Source organism: Platichthys flesus, chromosome 7 (genome assembly GCF_949316205.1).
Source record: "Platichthys flesus chromosome 7, fPlaFle2.1, whole genome shotgun sequence".
In the NCBI taxonomy this organism is placed as follows: Eukaryota; Metazoa; Chordata; class Actinopteri; order Pleuronectiformes; family Pleuronectidae; genus Platichthys; species Platichthys flesus.
Window position 1 is genome coordinate 3,909,666 of NC_084951.1, and position 19,178 is coordinate 3,928,843.

The 19,178-nt window shown below is 44.4% G+C and overlaps 1 protein-coding gene across 2 annotated transcripts in view; it reads left to right on the plus strand.

Annotated features, from left to right (window-relative positions):
* The first annotated feature begins 244 nt into the window (after positions 1-244).
* myt1b (myelin transcription factor 1b) overlaps positions 245-19,178 on the plus strand; it is a 39,812-nt gene continuing 20,878 nt past the window's right edge. For both annotated transcript variants that reach the window (XM_062392541.1, XM_062392542.1), the window contains exons 1-6: positions 245-492; positions 5,786-5,892; positions 11,986-12,040; positions 13,728-13,758; positions 16,058-16,488; positions 17,450-18,637. In XM_062392541.1, the coding sequence (XP_062248525.1) occupies positions 5,890-5,892; positions 11,986-12,040; positions 13,728-13,758; positions 16,058-16,488; positions 17,450-18,637 (1,708 nt within the window). In that variant the 5' untranslated portion in view covers positions 245-492; positions 5,786-5,889. The remainder of the gene's footprint in view (positions 493-5,785; positions 5,893-11,985; positions 12,041-13,727; positions 13,759-16,057; positions 16,489-17,449; positions 18,638-19,178) is intronic.

Consider the following 19,178-nt stretch of genomic DNA (forward strand, 5'->3'; position numbering starts at 1 on the left):
GGGGGGGGGGACCTGAAGCCCTGCCCATGTGATGCTGGAGGTTTTACTACAGCCTCCGTGATGTCATGGCAAAGGGCGGAGGCAGCAGATCGGAGGGGTGGGGGAGTGGAGAGGGGCTGGGGGGGGAGGGGGGGGTTACAATGGCTCACGAGGGAAAGGTAAGTCAATATTACGTTTTTTTTTCTCGCTGACAAAGGCAAATGAAGCCATGTTTTTTTTTGCTTACAAACAAGTAACATCTTAACGCCCTCGGTACACAGAGCCGTGCGCCGCCGATGCGCTGCGTTTAGGAGAGGTCGCCCGGACAGCTTCCCCATCCACTCCGCATTATTTACCACATCTGGACGTTTGGACCGGGATAGAGGATCGCTTTTAAAAAAACATTTACTCGGGATATTTTTGGGGGGTTTTAACAAACTACTTGAAGGCGACCGGCAACTCTTACCAAACAGAGCGAGGACGCAGCAAACCTCAGAGGAAATATTGTTGAAGGTAAACAGAAATGAACGCCGCTTATGTTTGGATTGTAAAGTGCAATTTTTTTGTTATGATTATTACGATTATAATTTTTTATTTATCGATCTAACACCTTTTTCGGTGTAACTTCGCTGTGTCTCTGGCCCCTCACATCATTTAAACGCAGCACCGACCGAGCGGTGTCTGACCGAGATTAGTGCTGTTTTTCACATTTTCATAATTTCTGATTCCTCCGGTATGAATGAAAACTTACACTCATCTACGACCTCTCAGCATTTTGACCTGTATCGATTCTTCCTTGAAGCTTCGATGTGTGCTGTGGCTTTATTCTGCTAGTAACGTGTGGGAACTATAGAGGAGATGCTGTTGTTTAGCCCTCAGAGGTTGCTCACATTTACGCTGACGCCTCGTAGTAAAGTGGGAGCGAACCAACTATGGCGCTTTCTCGGAGGCTCGGTGCTGCGCGGTGTTTACCCACCTCTCCGTGACTCTGCCTCTGTTGTGGGTATATGTTGCTTCATCAGCTTGTGTGAGGGGCTGAGGAAGACTGGGCCACGGTATATTCCTCTGAAAGCTCTTTACGCACGGAGTCACAGCCCGAGTGTCATCTCCTCACTGTACTCTAGTTTCACCTTCAGTATCTCCAGGTTTCACTGTACTGCTGCGCGCACTACACGAGCCATGGGTCGCTTTCTGGCAGGTTACAGTAAAAAGAGTTCGGCACCATATTGGCTTATTATGGGATTGGACACTGGGCGTTGAGCAGGACTCCGTCCCCTGTTTGTGCGTGCGTGCGTGAGCAAGCGCGCGCGTGTGTGTGTGGTTGCACGGACAGATGGATAGATGGATGGTGTGTGTGTGTGCTTTAGAGAGGGAGGGGTTGACCATTTGATCCTCTGCAGCAAAAAAACAGAGATGCTCTCTTCAAATGTCAGCCGCCTTTAGTGGTGCGCAGAGGAAAAAGAGTCCTCTGAAGCGCACTGGAAATAGAAAGCTCCAGGCAGCTGCACATTTCACTTGATTTTGAAGCAGTCACCTCGTCGGATTCAGTCGGTGTGGGGCAGAATATGAGCCCGGGTGTGTGTGCGTGCGTTTCTCTTTACTATCCACCCCTTCTTGTTTTGCTTAGATGGCCACGTAATGCGCTGTGTGTGCGCCTCTGTCAAAGCACCTGCGTCCTAAGATGGAGGAAAGAGATGAGGGATGATGATACGCGGTGTTATGTCACCCGTTCTCGGAGCCGCTGTAGTGGCCTGTGAGGCGGCTCGCTGCTCTGATGGGAAACTTCAGCTGCGAGTTGAAATGTTGGAAAACCACAGAGAGGAGGAATCAATCTGAACTCACTGTACATGCACTTCACTGTTTCTAGTTCAATACGAGCCACCTAAGAAATAACGGAGGCTTAGCTTTTCAGGCAAGAGGTCTTTTCATTGATAAATAAAGGGCTTTCTGTAATGATGCTGGATTTCTGCTGATTGTGATGTTTTGAAGACTTGAACTACTAAAATCACAGACATAAAATGTGAAGCTGCAGTTGTAGTTGTGTTTGAGGCATTTGTGTTTAATTAAAACTCATGAAACTGCACAGAGGGATCCTTATCTCAGAGGGTTGTTCTGCTGAATGTATAATGAATAGTTAGGTCAAACAGAAATGATAAGACACCTATTGTTTCTCCTCTGTTTACTTTTCCAGTGAAATGTAGCCTAGTTTCAGGGGATTACAGAATTAGGTTATTGATGCCTTATGCTGTTAGTGGAGGCGAAAGTAGAGGATAGAGCTGCGTTTTAGCACAGCCCCTGATAAGAAGTTGCTTCTGTTATTTTTTTCTTTTTAGTTACAGTGATAGGAGGAAACCTCTCTATTTATGAAGGCTTGAATAGCCCGTGGTGAGGACAGCAGGTGCCGGAGGAGAGAGCGCAATAAACATGTTGGAGGAGCAGCTGGGGCCAAATTGCACCCTTGTCATTCAAAGCCTATCAGAAATCTAAGGAATACAAGCAAAGGTCAGGGTTGGCCAGGCTTTCAATGGAGAGGAGGCATTTAAAATGAAAGCCTGGAAATAATGGATTTCATGCCCTGCATTAAAAAGGGAAGTAAATTAGACAGAAAGAAATGAAAATTAATTAAAAAGTAAGGAAAATCTGCAGAATAACATTACGCACAGGAGTGTTTGGAACATCACAACCGGGAGCCGTGGGCGGGGGGGTCTTTTAGATGTACCCTGCCTGACACTGCCGTTCTAGTTTTATTTGACCTTCAGGCTGTCATAAGAAAACTGAGGCTTGACACCGCAAGGGAAGAATTTGAGAGAATTCTTTTTTTTCCTACTTATCCAAATCCAATTCTGACATCTGCCAGATAATCCCCCCCCCCCGACACAAAGAAATCAGTGAGTAATTTAAGACTGTCCCGGCTCTCTGCAACTTTTGATTTCTCTGCCTCTTCAGTGTGGCTCTCTGTAATCACACAAAGTTGTCTCTAAATCCTGCTTAACAGGACCAGGGGTGTGCAGCTGGTCCCGGCCCTGTATGTACACTAATACTGTTACAGACAGTTCACCCTGGTATTTAATCTAACTATGGATTTAGACGTCTTTGTTCCATTGTCCCATCACTGTAAGCTGCCGACTGGTAATGGAATTACTTGAGACTAAACTTTGTTTTCTGCTAGGATAAGGTATTTTGTATCAGTTTTAAAGGCTAAGTGTCTTTATTTTTGGACTGATTCTATTTTCATTGCAGTGAACAATAAAGAGTTCCTAAACTTCGCCTCCCAGGAATGCAAACTTTATAAAAAAAAAAATTTAAAAAGAAAAGAAAAACCTGGTAGTGAAATATGATTATGTTTTAATCCATTCATTTTGTATTTGTCTTTCTCCCCCCTGGCCTCCCTCGCTTCTGATTAGCCGAACCTCCCTGGTGAACGGCTAATTGTCTCCTACTCCTCCAATTTTCACTTCAAAATAACGAGCTGTGAGTCTTTTAGGTGGGAATGAGCAGCATCGGATCAAAGAATAAGAGAGCACATATCCTGAGCAGACATGGCTCAAATTTGTTTGTTGTTTCGCTTTCACAAGAGGAAAGATCCACGTGTTCAGCTTTTTATTTTACATGAAACAATAGATGAAAGTATAGAAAGGAAATTCTCCCTGCACCTCTTGTGTGATTAATTAACTGCTCTTATAAACCGCAGAAATCCGATATATCATGCAGGTTGATCATGTCCAGATCCATTTCCTCTGTCTGTGGCAGGAACAGTGGCTCAGGATTAAACAAAGTGAGCAGGGTGCTGACACTGGGCCTGAGGCAGCATGTCCTAAAAGACCACTGTTATATATTTGGCATAAATGGCATATTTAGTAAAGGCCCTCAGCTCCCTGTCTACCAAACTAACAATACAGGATGGACACTCACTTCACTTCACTTTAAAAGAGGGAAGAAAAGTATCAAACTGAAGATTTAAAAAAACGAAATAAAGAAAAAAGTGAGTTTGCGTGCTTGTGTGCATGAAGATCCAGTTAGCTAAGACAGAGACAGATAGAGATAGAGATGCAGACGAACAGTACTGCTGCTGTCATCACTTTTTTGCAAGGGGGGGCGGTGTTGAAAGTTGATAAACAAGCAATTTCCAAAGAGTGCTGGCAGGGCACTGGCAAGGTTTGCATGAATTGGGCTGAAGTAAGGATGGGCGTGGGGGTTGACGGAGGAGGGAGGGCGAGGGGGGCATGGAGGATACGGGTTGAACTGCACTGGGACCCTCTCGGAAACGGACGCGCAGCCTTTTGTTGTCTCGCCGAATGGCACTGCTTTTAGTGTGGACTTTGACTGCTCTCTGGGTTCACGCACAGGACAGCATGTGCAGGTAGAACAGCTCCCACTGAAAATATGCACATAATGGCAGGGAGGAAATAAGATGGACAGATGCATCTAGCACCCTACAAAGGCCAGGGATTCAAGTGAAAAGAGTTTTGTGTTTTGCCACCTACCACGACTGATTACAAGATATTTCAAAGAGATACATCACGGCAGTCATTTTAGATTCGTAATGTTCACTACATTAGTCAAAATTCAGATGATTAGAATGTTTTGCTTTGAATCTCCACTGTATGAATTGAGGATCATTATTGCTGCTTCGTATTACAATTTCAATAGAGTGGATTCAGCTAAACCTTGGTCCGTTTGAGTGTTATTTTCTCTGAGATGTTATTGAGGATGGACGGACAGGCAGCCCGTACAAAAGGGGAGTCACTATAAACTCAAGGGCACTTCCTCTTTCATAGCGTTCTGCTGCCTGCTGCAAAGACTCACACAATCCATACAGCATAAAGGTGAAAGCTAAAGGGTATGGATGTGTATATATATCCGACATAGAATCAGGTTTCACTGTACCAGCTCGGCAGTGCGCAGAAACAGAGTGGAGAAGAGAAAGAGAGCGAGAGGGGGGCAGTTGAAGTGTCTGAAAGCTACACTAGTTGAAAAGTTCAGCCTTGGGCATTCATAGGGACACGCGCCGCACTCACTCTGAACTCTAAAGGGACGGGACAAATATATGTGCACCTCCACTCACTGTTTGTTTGAACACTCCGCCATCGCCAGCATCTCTGACAGCAGGACGAGCGGGGAAAGGGATTTGTAATGGATTTAGTGTGTTTCTTCTGGCCGACCAGGGAGGTGAAGTGAAGCACTATTATCCTGATGAAAAAATAGGGGCAAGAGAGAGGGGGAGAAAAAGAGCTTTGATTTATGCATGATTCATTATTTACTGACCATTCTTCACCCCTTCTCCCCTCGCATCACCCATCCCCCTCATGCTTATATGCAGCCTGAAAAGCTCGATAAAAATGTGCAAATTTGATTGATTCTAATAGCAGACTGACAGGGACCCCAGCTGGGGCACTTAAGCATACCTCTGTGTGTGTGTGTGTGTGTGTGTGTGTGTGTGTGTGTGTGTGTGTGTGTGTGTGTGTGTGTGTGTGTGTGTGTGTGTGTGTGTGTGTGTGTGTGTGTGTGTGTGTGTGTGTGTGTGTGTGTGTGTGTGTGTGTGTGTGTGTATAAAGCATACACACTCTTAGTTAATAAAGGAGTGTCTGCAGTATGCTCGAGTACCCCGTCCTTCCCTCAAAGTAGCACCCCCACCCTTTCCGTCCTTTATCCAAACCACTGCCCCATCCGTTGGTGCTGATGATTTCCTATGACTACCCCCCACCACCCCACGCCCCAGACCCCCTTTTTTATTTCTTTATCCCAAAATCTCCCCCTTCCTCCTTGTTGACTCACCTCCTTGTTTCCTCTCTTTCTGGTGCAATAGAAAATGAGTTTCGGGGCGAGCTGGTGAACCAGCGGTGGACACGAGGCGAGAGGACCAGCAGCCGCTGTCAGGCCTCCCAGAGACTGCAGAGCCGTCGACCAATCATGGTGAGTGACAAGGCCCTGCAGCCCATCCCCCCTCCATCCCTCTTCACTACCACTCACCACACCCCTACACCCCCTTCCCTGATTCTGCTTCCTGGGCATTTCCCCAATCCCTAACTCAGCGGGGAAAGTGAAAGAGGGTGGAGGCAGAGAGAGGAGAGGATGGAGAAAAGAGGCAAGCTGCGTGTGCATTGGGGGGAGAAGGGGGGTTGGTTGATGGCCAAGCTGGACAGAAAAACATGAATCAAACAGCACATCAAATCTCCCGCTTGGCCCATCCCATCCATTGCCTCAGCTTAGTTCAGTTTAGTTAAGCTCAGCATGGCACAGCTCAGCGTATTCCCACTGCTGAGTTCACTTCACTTCACAAGACCTTTTTTTCTATTGAAACACAATGAAAAAAAAGAAACTCAAAAGGATGTCCTTGAGCTGCTCATACTTTTTTGTCCATGATATTCCTCCTTATCAGCAGAGTAAAAAAAGCTCTCTTCCACCAGCTACTTCCTTCTCCTTTAACACGCTCTGCCATTTGAAACCTGTCTCAGCTCCTTTCTGTCCTTCATTATAAAACCTTTGACCTGAATTGCCACATTTTCAAGGTTATTTATATATTCTAAAAAAATGGGGCCTTTTTTCCCCTGTGAAATCACAATGGAGAGTTACCGCTTGAAAATCTGGGCAAAACATACTTTTTATTATATATCATAATATCTTATCCAGGACAGAAATAAAGCTAATGAAAATATATTTTGAATACTTCAACAGAAAATCAGCAGATATGCATCTTTTCAATATACTGAGAGTGACTGCCATTAGCAGGTGACAAGGACATGGAAGCTGGCGGAGAGGCGGTGGTCTAGTGGCAGAAACTTGGACTATGGGCAGAGAAGGTCTCTGGTTCGTCTCTGGTTCGTCTCTGTTTCGACTCCACGGAGAGACAACAAAAGATGAACCTGGATTGATCTGTCCAAAAATCCAAGAGTCTCCCTACCCTGTCTAGTGCCCCTGAGCAAGGGACCTTACTCCCTCAACATCTGCTCCTGAGCCCCGTACATGGTCGCTCACTGCTCTGTGTGTCCTGCACCAGATGGGTCAAAAGCAGAGGTTAAATTTCCCTACCTGCATGAGTGTGCCTTTGCATGTGTTTGGGACTAATAAATGCATCTTAATCTTAATCTGAAACAGCCAAACCCACCAAAATTTACTCCATGGCTATCAACAATAGAACAAGTTACACTTAAGACAGAGTTGGTAAAATAGCAATCTACTCTAATTTAGTCGAGAACAGGCAATAGACAAATAAAGTCAATAAGTGTGTATGTATGGAAGATAATAAGCAAATCATTGCATAAAGTAACAACTGAGAGTGTGACACTCAACAAAGAGATGGAGGGATTGAGGGGAGATTGAAAGAGAGATGAGTGGGGGCGGTGAGGCAGGGGGGTTGTTTTCCCCTGGGCCCAGTAAAAGTAGTTTTGCTTCCCCCCAATGGCTCGGGTTCATCTGAAGAGATGACTTTTATTGATTTGGTTTGATTTCTGCTGCTGACAGAGCTGAGGAGAGAGAGCCGTTGGTTTCAAACACTATATCATGTGAAGCTGCTCCCTCCTGTTTGGCCTGACACTTAAGAGACCTGCCACACAATCGTATTATTATCTTTTTAGACCTGTAGTGAAACGCAGATGAATGAAATGGACTGAAGATAAGAGCTAAAAAGATGGTTAGTTATGAACACTGGAATCCCTTCGCGGATGACACGATTACGCGGTCACACACACGCAGTCTTTTTGCATATCAAGCGAGGAACACGTCCCCTCCCCTCCTCCCTCCTCCCTCCTCCCTCCTCACTACTCTGCTCTGCCTCTTGTGAATTATTAAAGTGAAACTGAGGAAAGGCTCGCTGTGCGCTGATCCAACATGGAGGCCGTGCATTCATGGTCCGCCTGTCGAGGGAGATGTGCAGCGTGCCTGTAATTGGCAGCTGCTGTCCGCAGGTAATATTTTGAGATGTCAGTCTTCGTCACTGGTCGTGAGCACTACTCTCCAACTCATCTCCCCACCTTAACCCCCTCCTTTCTTTATCTACTCTTGTAAACCTGAAAATGAATAAAAGAGTAATTTATGTGCACCAGGGGACGAAGGGTGACCTTCTCTCTGAAGTCATTGCCCCCAGCCAGCCATTTACATAGAGCTGTCAGAATGCAGAGCAGAGCCGAGGCCCTCCTGCACCGACCGTTGCACACAAAGAAGGACATAATTGATAATGTACAACACAGCCTGTAGGGAGGAACTGCGTCTCCCTCCTCCTCTTCCTCCTTCTCTTCCTCCTCCTTTTTCTCATTCATCTACTGCTCTCCACACCACATTTCACACTAGTTAAACCCCAAGACACATTACATACGGTTCTTTCATAGACACATACACACACCTAGACACATTTCCTCCTAGTAACGTGTAGGCCTACCTACATGCACCATTCTACATGGACTGTTCCCGGAGTCTAATTAAAAGACCACAACAAGGACATGTTTTGAACATACATTTAAAAAGAGCCATTTGAAAGAAATAATGGAAATCAGGTAAATGAATCCCTGCCTGTATCACTGGCTGTGACTTTGTGTTCATACACATTTAATGAGCTGGAATTGAGAAAAAGGACAGGGAGAAGAGAACTCCGATGTGTTTACCTATTTAAATGTGCGTAACTATGGTTACAAAAACATGAAAGCAATGGGTGCCCTTTGCAGTCAAGGTTTTGATTCATCTGATGACTATCAATGTAAAGAGGAGGCAAAGGAGGGAGGATGAAAAAGTGCAGGAGTAGCATAATAGTATATCAGAATTTCATGAAGGAGAAACATGTGCTTTAGTCTTATTCAAATGCACACACACACACTTCTTTCTCTCACACACATATTCTTAAACACACGCTCCCCCGTGTTTTCCTTCCCTCCCCGGTCATATTCAGTCATGTAAAATATTTTTACATCCACAATTTCTAGAATTCCACCTGCTTTAGCATTTGATTCATCAACGTTTCGCTTTGATTACTTCTCACCAGATTTACAAGACAGTTTTTAAATACATCAACATTTAGATGTGCAACTACAATTTGCCACAGTTTTTACTTCCACCACTATCTTTCCAGTGGTGGTGGAAGTAAAAAACACTATCTTGATAATCAGCACAGAATTTCAGTCAATCTTCAACATTCCCTGGTGGGCTGTTTGAAGCTCATCTTTGTCGTACATTATATAAAACACCCGGCTGTTGGAATAATGGTCAGATAAAAAAAGCAATTTGAATGTCAACTGCTTTTAGAAAATGTGATGGACATTTTCCATCATTTTTTTATGGCATTTCATGGACAAAACAATAAAAAATTTTAAGTACAGAGGTATTATCTGCAAGATGTAAATAGGATATCAGACGATAGATGATCCCACACAGCCCTGTCAACACCACCATGTATTTCACACATTACTTTTAGCTGTTCGCAACATGTATCTGTTGTTTTAGCTAAATACTTTTTTTTTAGGTATTTTAGGTATTAGGTTACTTTTAGCTCTGTATTTCAACCACTTATCCATGACATTTAGCAAACTACTTCACCTCTTCACTCATCCATGAGCCATTTTAATGCTTTATCCGTTACTTTTAGCAATTTATTTCATCCATTTTGTCAATGAGTTTGAGCTAATTTAAAGCTTTATTCATAAACCTCAGCTTTAACAGTTTATCCTTTAGAATTTCCTAATCCTTTTAAATGACTATGTTTAACTTTTAGCTTGAACCACTTATCTATTAAATTTAGTTAACTGTTGCACTGTTCACTAGGTGTAACCAACTTAGGATCAACAGTTGTTTATCTTAATGGCTAACAGTTTCAACTTCACTGGAAGCTTGCTAATTAGTTTTCATACATTTTCAACACACAGTGCTCAGATGCTACAGCTGACTCAACATGGATTTTATTAAAACCATAATTTCATCTTTATTTGTTGTAAGCTATTATTTGTTGAGCTATATTTTACAATATTTGGACATATACCCTCAAGCAACTGAAAAGTATCCCTACAGTAAAACTGTCCTTAAACATAAAAATATTGACTTATTGGTATCATTCTCCTACAATATTTTTGAGCAGCTTTTCAACCATGGACAACATCATTCACACATGCTGAGTAGTTTAATATTTAAAATAAATAATGTTTTACGACGAGCTTTGTTATGTGATAGATGTAGAGTTGTACTTGTATAAGGCAGCAAAAAAACTCAAGCGAAGTACAAGCACCTCAAAATTTAACTTAACTTAATGATAGCACTTAGTCCACCACTGCTCCATTCACACATACCCAGAAACAAGTGCAGACTGTAATGTAAGGAAACAGACGGTGTGGAGGGGAATACACAAACACACACATTGACTGGAAACTCTTCACTGCGCACTCATCCGCTCCTCTTCCCACACTGAGCGCTGTGAGTGGAGCACAGAAGGAGTCAACTGCTCCCTTCAGGCAGGGCACAAAGCTGCTGCTTGTTGCTCGACCTCCACATTAACAGCGCTCCATCAAAAGAGTGGAGGCCGGAGTGGCGAGAGACAGAGAGGACAGGGAGGACAGGCCAGGATGGTGCAGACCCACACAGGAAGGGAGGGGCTCGGGCCTGCACCTGTACCTCCGGCCAAAAACTAGATGCTAATGAATGAAGCCTACCCTCCTCGGGGCTAAAAAAAAGAGTAGACCCCTTAACAACAACAGCGTGCTTCATCTTCCTCTCATCCCTCTTTCTCTCCTTCTTTTCATGAGTAGTCTATTAGCAGGAAAGGGGCACTGCCAATTAGAGGAGAGAGATTGAGAGAGAGGGATAAAAAGAACAGAAACAGGGACCCCCATGTTTGAATCCCACTGTGGCGGTGCCAACTTGACTATACAGAAGCAACAAAGCAGCTAAGTGCCAATGCGTGGGGAGGGGGAGGTGGTGTAGGCAACCGGGGGGATAAAGAGAGTTTTGCGGGGAATATGTGTGTGTGTGTGTGGGAGGGGGGTCACAGTAGGGAGGAAGTGCGAGTCAGAAAGAGAGGAAGAGGGGAGACCTGTAGTATAAAAAACCCTGAGTCCAGTAATCAAAGCTAATGGCTCCATTGTGTCTAAAAAGCATCTGATAGCTCTATAGTGCACTGAGAGCAGCACTGAGCATGGAGAAGTAGTGCTGAGGAGGTGTGGCCAGTGTGTGTGTGTGTGTGTGTGTGTGTGTGTGTGTGTGTGTGTGTGTGTGTGTGTGTGTGTGTGTGTGTGTGTGTGTGTGTGTGTGTGTGTGTGTGTGTGTGGGTGGGTGTGTTTGTGGGTGTGGGTGTGTGTGTGTGTGTGCTATCGTGCTTGCTGTCTACTTCTGGCTCAGCTTTTATGCCACAAAGGAGCAGGTGTTAACCCTGCCGCATGCACACACACACACCCACACACACACACACACACTCCTCCGTAAAAGGGTTATTACAGTGGCTTTTTAGCGGACTGTGTGTTTTTGCTTTATTATTATTTTCAGCATATGATTGTCACTCCCGCTGCTTACAGGGGCCATGGCCTCTGTGTGAGCGCGGCCGTTTGCCTCTGCACAGCATACAATCATGTGTACCACTCAGGTGCAGGAAATTACAGGGAGAGTGATCGGACGTGTCGGCCGAGGGTGGGTGTGTGTGTGTGTGGGGGGAGTCTGAAAGTATAGCTTCAACAACAAGGTTTGTTTTCCCTTTCAGTTCCATGCAGATTTTATTTCTGTCTTTATTGTGATGAAGTGAGCAGGGCATACACCTCTGTGTTTTTTTTTCCTGGGGTGACAGGAAGCAACGGGTGAGGAGGGGTGAGGGGTGGGGAATTAAAGATATGATTGTGTCAGTGTTGCCTTTCTTGTAATTTGATTGGTACGTGTTGAGTGAGGGCTTTTTGTTTCAAAGCAGAGTAAGAAAAGGACGATTAAATACGAGGGAATAAATTGACAGCTCTGATGGTTTATTTTCTCTCTTCTCTCCTCCTCACTGCTCTCTTCACTCTCTCCTCCTCTTGTGCTCCCTCTTTTTCTCTCTTCTCTCCATCTCAGATGAGTATTGAGGGTGATGACAAGCGGACTCGCACTCGGTCCAAGGGAATCAGAGGTGAGTGTTTGTCAGTTCTCTCCATCACTTCAGGCTCCGTCATTTAAAGGTTCCTACTTGTAGCTGTCCACAGGGGGAACATCCAGCCTATCACAGAGCTGACATAACAACAACCATAACCAAACATGCACAGGTGGACCATGCAAACGCCACACAGGAACATGCAGGTTCAAACCCAGAACATTCTTACTTTGAGCTAATGGTGCTAACCACTACACGCCCCACTCCATGGTTCAGATTCAGGCCTTAAGCTAAAAACCTGGAGATGGAGATAGTTGAAACTTTCTATGATTTTCACCCAGAACACTGTTTCATCAGTTCTCATCAGACTTGCGCTATTTCTGCACTTCATACCGAAGCCTGCAAGTTAGGGACCAATGCAAGGTTGCATGTTATAGATTCATATCAATATCTCTCTCTCAATTCATACCAACTTTATTTACATCTATAACTCCTAAAATCATGGGATATGAACCAACAAGATACTTACCACCAAATTTACAGATTTTGCAATGAATAATATATATTATGATGATAATATTATTCATTGTTTTACTGTTTTCGAAAATCTTCATTATTTGGTTAGTATAGATATATGCCTCACACATTTAGGGAGTGTATATAGTGTATATAAGACTACTGTACATATTGATTTATGGGTTTTTCTTTTTGTGTTTTTATGTGTTCAGGTTTTATATAATGTGATGTGTGTGCGTGTGTATTTGATGTTTAGAAGCAAGACAGCAGAGCTGCAGTTCACAGGGTGTTCAGAAAGACGTCCAGTCATTCCAACTGCATGATGAAAGACTGAGAAACTGAGATTCTGCACCAACATGTGATGTGTGTGTGTGTGTGTGTGTGTGTGGGGGGGGGTGTTTATATCTCTGTATACTTTGTGTATCTTGATACCCAGGGTCCTTCTGACATAGGATTAATGCATGTGATATCGGAGCCCAAACTGAATTCTCCAGGATCGTATTGTTTTCTCGTTTGCTCCAAATGAAAATAGGATATTTCGCCAAACTCATACTATTGCTCGACTCTCAATCGATGCCTACAGTCAGCCCAGAGAGTAGTGTGTGTGTGTGTGTGCGGCTGTATTGTTTGTGAGCTGGGCTTGATTTATGTTTTGAAGGCAATTACAGTAAGTTGTTCCTGAAAGAAGTGCTGTTTTCTACTGATGAAGGCAGTTTTCCTTTTAATTTCATTTTCCCAATTATGATAACTAAAGTGCAACGATTAATCATGTTTTATTGCTGGAGTCTGCATATAATTGTCACTTTTTCTGAACAGCACTATGCAATTTGGCTGATATAGGTTTTCTCTTCTGCGTGCATGTTTTTGTGGGAGCCTGTGTGTGTTTCTGTGTTAGTCCCACAGTATGTTTGCACAGGCCAGCTCTTATACTGTTTGTTTTGTGCTTGCCTTTGTGTACAGGCGTTTGAATGTGTGTGTATGTTTGCATTTAGATATGTGTGTGTTTGTATGTGAGCTCAGGAGTGTGTAGGTTTTTTTTCTTCCTCCTGATCATGCAGTCAGGAAGCCTCATGGGATTTGTATGCATTTGTGATTTATTGATCTGAGTTTCTTTTAGCAGCGCAGCTGTCTTAGCAGTCGCTCACCTTTGTTCTTCCCCCCTGTGTCTTTCTCCCCCCCCCCTCTCTCTCTCTCTCCCCATTTCTCTCAGTTCCTATCGAGCTCATTGGACAAGAGCTGAGGTAAGGAAACACCTTCATCTTTGTGCAAACCCCTTTCATAAACGCCCTTTATGTGCACCACAGAGTCCCCCCCGGCACTTGTAGACTCACTATCACTACTTCTTTAGATATGCTGTATATTTTTATTTATCATCATCAGCACATCTCAGCTTGTGGTCATTGCCTCCAACAGGCTGGTATTGATTTCTCACAGTCCTTCGCTATTTCCTGCTATGAGCACATATAGCAGACGCAATCAAAAGGGTGTATGATCTTTTTGCAATCCGATCGAAGAATACAGCATGAGGAGAGAAGATGGTGAAGGGCGATTATTTAGTTCCTCTTTTCCCTCCACCTGATCCTCTCTCTTTCCCAGCCAGCCGGTGGCTTTCAGGGCCTCACCGATCAGGAACCCCATTGTCCTCTCTCTTCTGCCTCCTTCTAAATGTTTTTTTTTCATCCTCTCTCATTTTGACACACTTCACCTTTAAGCATTGATCTGTGCTCAGCACTCCGAAAAAAGCCCTTTCAGTGTCTGGATAAAGAAAAGAAGCAGTATGGAGGCCAGAGAGCATCTCATTTAAAATGCAAATGCTGCATTTTTTAATAAGCGAAATTAATAATTAGGATAATTGGAGTAATAAAGGGCAATTGCTGGGGGAAGTTAATGAGAATTGAAATGAGCCGTCCTGAGGGGTCATAGCAACCTGAATCAGAGGGGAGACAGAGAGAGAGAAAAGAGGGAGGGAGAGAGACCTGATGATGATGACTGGTGAGGAGAGCAGAGAAGGGGAAATTACAGCAGGTCTCGGCTGATCCTTATCCCTCATAGTAACAGGATATAGGGCAGGGTTGATGAACGACACAAAATATTATGTTCTCTCCGGCTTGATGCCACCTGCATTCATGCATTATGTGTGTCTGCTAGAAGGACGGGGGGATACATATCTCTTTGCATGTGCATTTGTGTGACAAGTGTGCCCAGCTTGCATGTCTTTGCTCTGCTATGCTTTGTTGTTTATCTTATTTTACGACTTTTATTGCCTGTGGTTATCACTGCTTCTGCATATGAACTAAAATGCACCATGTCTTAAACATATCTCTAACCTCCATCCATCTCATCCAGCTGCCCCACCCTTGGATGCAATGGCTCTGGCCATATCAGTGGGAGATACTCACGACACAGAAGGTAGGGCAGATTGAAAACCCACCCTCTGTCTGTCCTTCTTCTCTGACTCTCTGTCCTGCTCGTCCTATCTGCCCAAACTGCTTCGTGGAAGATTTCACATTTCACTTTGGTTCTTTAAAACAATTATCGGATATTTATGGAAACATTTTTATTTGCTGAGAGTTAGATTTTAAGATTCAACACTGCTTGCATATCTGAAGCTACAACAAGCAGCAATTTAGAATGGCAATAAGGCCATTGTTCACGTTTTGCACCTGAAACGACAATTAGCCCTGATAACTAGCTAGTTTTTCCTTTCCTGCAATCAATTCATTACAAATAAGGGGAAGAAAAAGAAAGGAAAATATTAAAAAAGATTAGAAGAATGCCTTAAAGACGTACATAACTTAATTTACATCAGATCAAAAAGAAAAATTATAATCGGATTTGTAAGAATTACATGCCACTTAATGTCAGGTGACATAAAATCCACACAGCCTCTAAATCTGAACCTATATAAGAATAACGTTTTTGGTGCGCAGGAGTGAAATGTGAATTCTCCAAGTTAGTAATCAAGCTTCATTCTGCCTCCTCCATTCCTCGTGTGTGTCACTTGCCCCCAGAGGCGCTTCGGGACTCGGGGCGGCTCACTGACTTGTGACTCCTCTTTATTGAGGGGCAGATATTAGCTATCTGTTTACATATGTTTTCGGTCAGGAGGCAATTTCAGATGCACTTTGTTTATAGATCGTCCCTCAATCTCCCTCGGCATCTCCCAGGTGAGAGTAAGAGGGAGTTTATTGGATTTCACCCTCCACTGCCTTGCCCGCCCGCCTCTCCATACAAGTTGTTCATTAAACGTTCCAGTCAATTGGCTGAGATTGGTTGTGATGTCTGGGTGAACAGCATGGCGCCCCCCTTAGGCCATAAGTGTCAACTCAAAGTCTCTGCTAAAAGAACCGCTCCCTCCTTCTTCATGTCGGAACACACTCACACACCCTCCATCATGCTGCATGAACTCACTCATGGACATGAAGAGGTGCATGAGGTTAGAAGTGTTAGTTTATGTGTGTGGTTTTCTGATTACAACCCTGATTCTGTTCTTTCTGTTTTTTTTTTACCTCATTCCATCCCGTCATTGTCTTCCATCAGTATTCTCGGTTGCCCCATAGCCAGAAAACGCCGTTTGGAGGAAGCAGAGCAGGAGCAAGAGCAGGAAACAGAGCGGCCTGCTTCCAAGAGGAAGTCCCAGCCCCTGAAGCTGACCCTGGACGAGGGCTTCAGTGCGGAAAGTGACGCCAGCAGCGAGGCCGAGGGTGAGGGAGAAAAGGATGGCGAGAAAGCAGCAGAGACCAAGGAGGAGGACGTGCAGGAGGAGGAGGAGCAGGAGGACAGGGAGGCAGTTGTAGAGGAGATAGAGGCAATGACGGAAGACCTACCACAGGACGGACAGACAAATGGACAGGAAGTGGAGATGCAGAGTTTACATGATGAGGAGGACGGGAAGAGGAAAGAGGAAGACACATATCAGAAAGAGGAAGAGACATATCAGAAAGAGGAGAACACAAGTGCAGCTGATGAAGGTAGATTTTTCTCCCCGTGACACCAATCTTTCCTCTATGTGAGGAAAAGTCTTCTACAACTACACCTGACAAAACTCTTATATTTACATCCTTTTCCTATGAAGCCAGCTAGTGCTGAAACAAGTGGTCAATTAATCAGTTAATCATTTCAATTTAAGTCACTGGTTGCCACTTCTCACATGTAGACATTTGGTGTTTACAGGCCTGTCACTGTTAAATAAAAATCTTTGGGTATTGATTTTCACAAAAGTCAAGATATTTAAAGATGTCATGGAGTAGTGATAATTATCTGACCAAATAGAGGAATCTCCGTCTGTCCGTCTGTTTGTCAATATTCACCTGACAACCACCTTAATCTTGGCGGGTGTGTTGCTGAGCAAGTACAGTTTCTATTTTTGATGAGCAGCTGTCAAGAAAATATACACCTTCCATTGATTTTGCACGGTTTAAACTGTCAACTGCACATAGCCTTATGTTTATCAGATTTATTGGCACTGCACTAGTATTTGTAAACATAACATAACACTTTTTGCATGTGAAATGTTGTTGTTAAAATTAGCACTGCCTGAGAGACCTAACCCAGGGCGAGAAAGTCCCACAACCCCACACACCATTTAGTATGCAATAACATAACATATCAAGGATTTGCAAGATGTGAAGGCAAAGCAATCAGTGAGATCAGTGGGGGTTGTTGTGTGTTACCTACCAGAGTTTGAAAAACACCCACAAGTTGCAACAAGTTCTCTGAGTAGATCAGTAATATCGCAGGAGGTGAGTTGCCATTCCTCTCAATGAGCTTCATTCTGCATCTCAAAGCTCTGTTGCACCTAAACACACTGTCCCAGTAGCAGTTTTGATTTAATTGTGAGTTTATATGGAAGCCCGTGATGATAAAGATATTGCTGACAACATCGTCAGTTCACTGCATGACTCACTGACCTCTTCCTCTTTCTTTCCACAGAGGAAGAGTGTGTGATCATCGAGCACGAGCTCAGCTCAGCGCCACCTGCACCCCAGGAGTGTCAGGTACCTTCTCAGAGCGCCAAAGAGGGGGACAACTCTCTCCTCCACGTTGGCAGAGTTTCCGACAACAATGCTCCAACTGTGGCCATTCAGCAGGCTGTTGCTATGGAGATGGAGCAGGATGTCACGGAGGCAGCCAAGTGGTGTGAAGAAGTAAAGGACAAGCAGGAAGAGGGCATAAATAAGGGGGAAGAGGAAGAGGAGGAGGCGGCACAGAGAGTTCAAGTGTTGGAAGAGTCATCTGTTCTGCAGAAGGAGGCGGCTGATGTGAAGGGAACGGAGTCGGAGGAGGAGGTGGAGGATGAGCAAGAAGAGTGCGAAGACAGGAGCAACCACGTGAGCCAGGAAAACCCAAAATATCAGACTGCTGATGTACCCCACCAACAGATAAATGATGAAGATGAGGAGGATGAGGAGGAAGAGGAGGAAGAGGTGGCAGTGCCAGCACAACAGAGGCAGGACACTTCAGCTCATCCAGAGGAGGATGAGGAGGGAGATGAAGAGGACCACAGGGACCATGTTCTGCCAATTTCTGATGTGCCAACTGCCGTCCACACCATAACCAGCACCGCAGCAGCTCAGGGAACACACATCGAGACTGAAGACCACAGGGCCGGGCCACTGGAGGACTACAGCTCACACAGGACAAGTCCACTTGATAAATGTGACTCTCAAAGACCAAGCCCTCTTCACAACTATAAGGACAGCCCTCCTTTAAGCTACAGCTCCCACAGGGCCAGTCCACTGGAAGAATACTTTCCAATCCCAAGAGTTGAGAACTATAAAATACACAAAGCCTCGTCTTCAGCCTCTCCTGACATTATTGAGGTGGGATCAGATAAGTCGGAGGAGAAAGACTACGATGACATGGATGGGGACGATGAACGTGATGACGAAGACAGCCTGTCACAGCGCTCCACGGTGACAGACGAGTCTGAGATGTTTGACATGACCCGAGGAAACCTGGGCTTGCTGGAGCAAGCCATTGCACTGAAGGCAGAGCAGGTGAAACCAGCTGGGCCCAGAGAGCTGCTCCGTGCCCCAGATATACAGCACCAGAGATACTTCACCATGGATGACAGGCCCAAGCACCTGGACGTCATCCGCAAGGGCTACTTCAGCAAAGGTAGGACGAACAAACAAGAGAGGAGGGCAGAGCTAACACTAGCACGAGACATGACGTAGATAGTACGTCTGCTTTATTTTTTAAAACCACAGTGGCATCACATGGACACGCTTCTTCACCGCATCACAATGTACTGTGTGAGTTGTAGAAGAATCAAAAATAAGACAACACAGCAGCAACAGAGTAAAGGAAGTTACAGATGTGACTGGTTTTGTCGAGGTACTCTATAGGTTAATTTGTTAACTTGTTAACTTGGTGATTTGTAACATTTTTCATATGGAGTGAGTCAAGCCAAGTGGTCAAAAGTAAATGTTTGCACCATAATGACAGAAGCAATGACTCCTTATTTTCTTCTTAGAAATCTGTCCGAAATGATATTAGTAATCACAATTTATAATCAGCAGGTGTAGACATGCAAAACCACCTGTGCCGTTCTTAAATGTGGTCACATGTGCAGTGGGGGTAGAGAACATGTTGCTTTAAACCAGTACAAGGGGGCATGTGCTGAACTTAATGTTGAAGGTAGAGTGTACAAATAAAC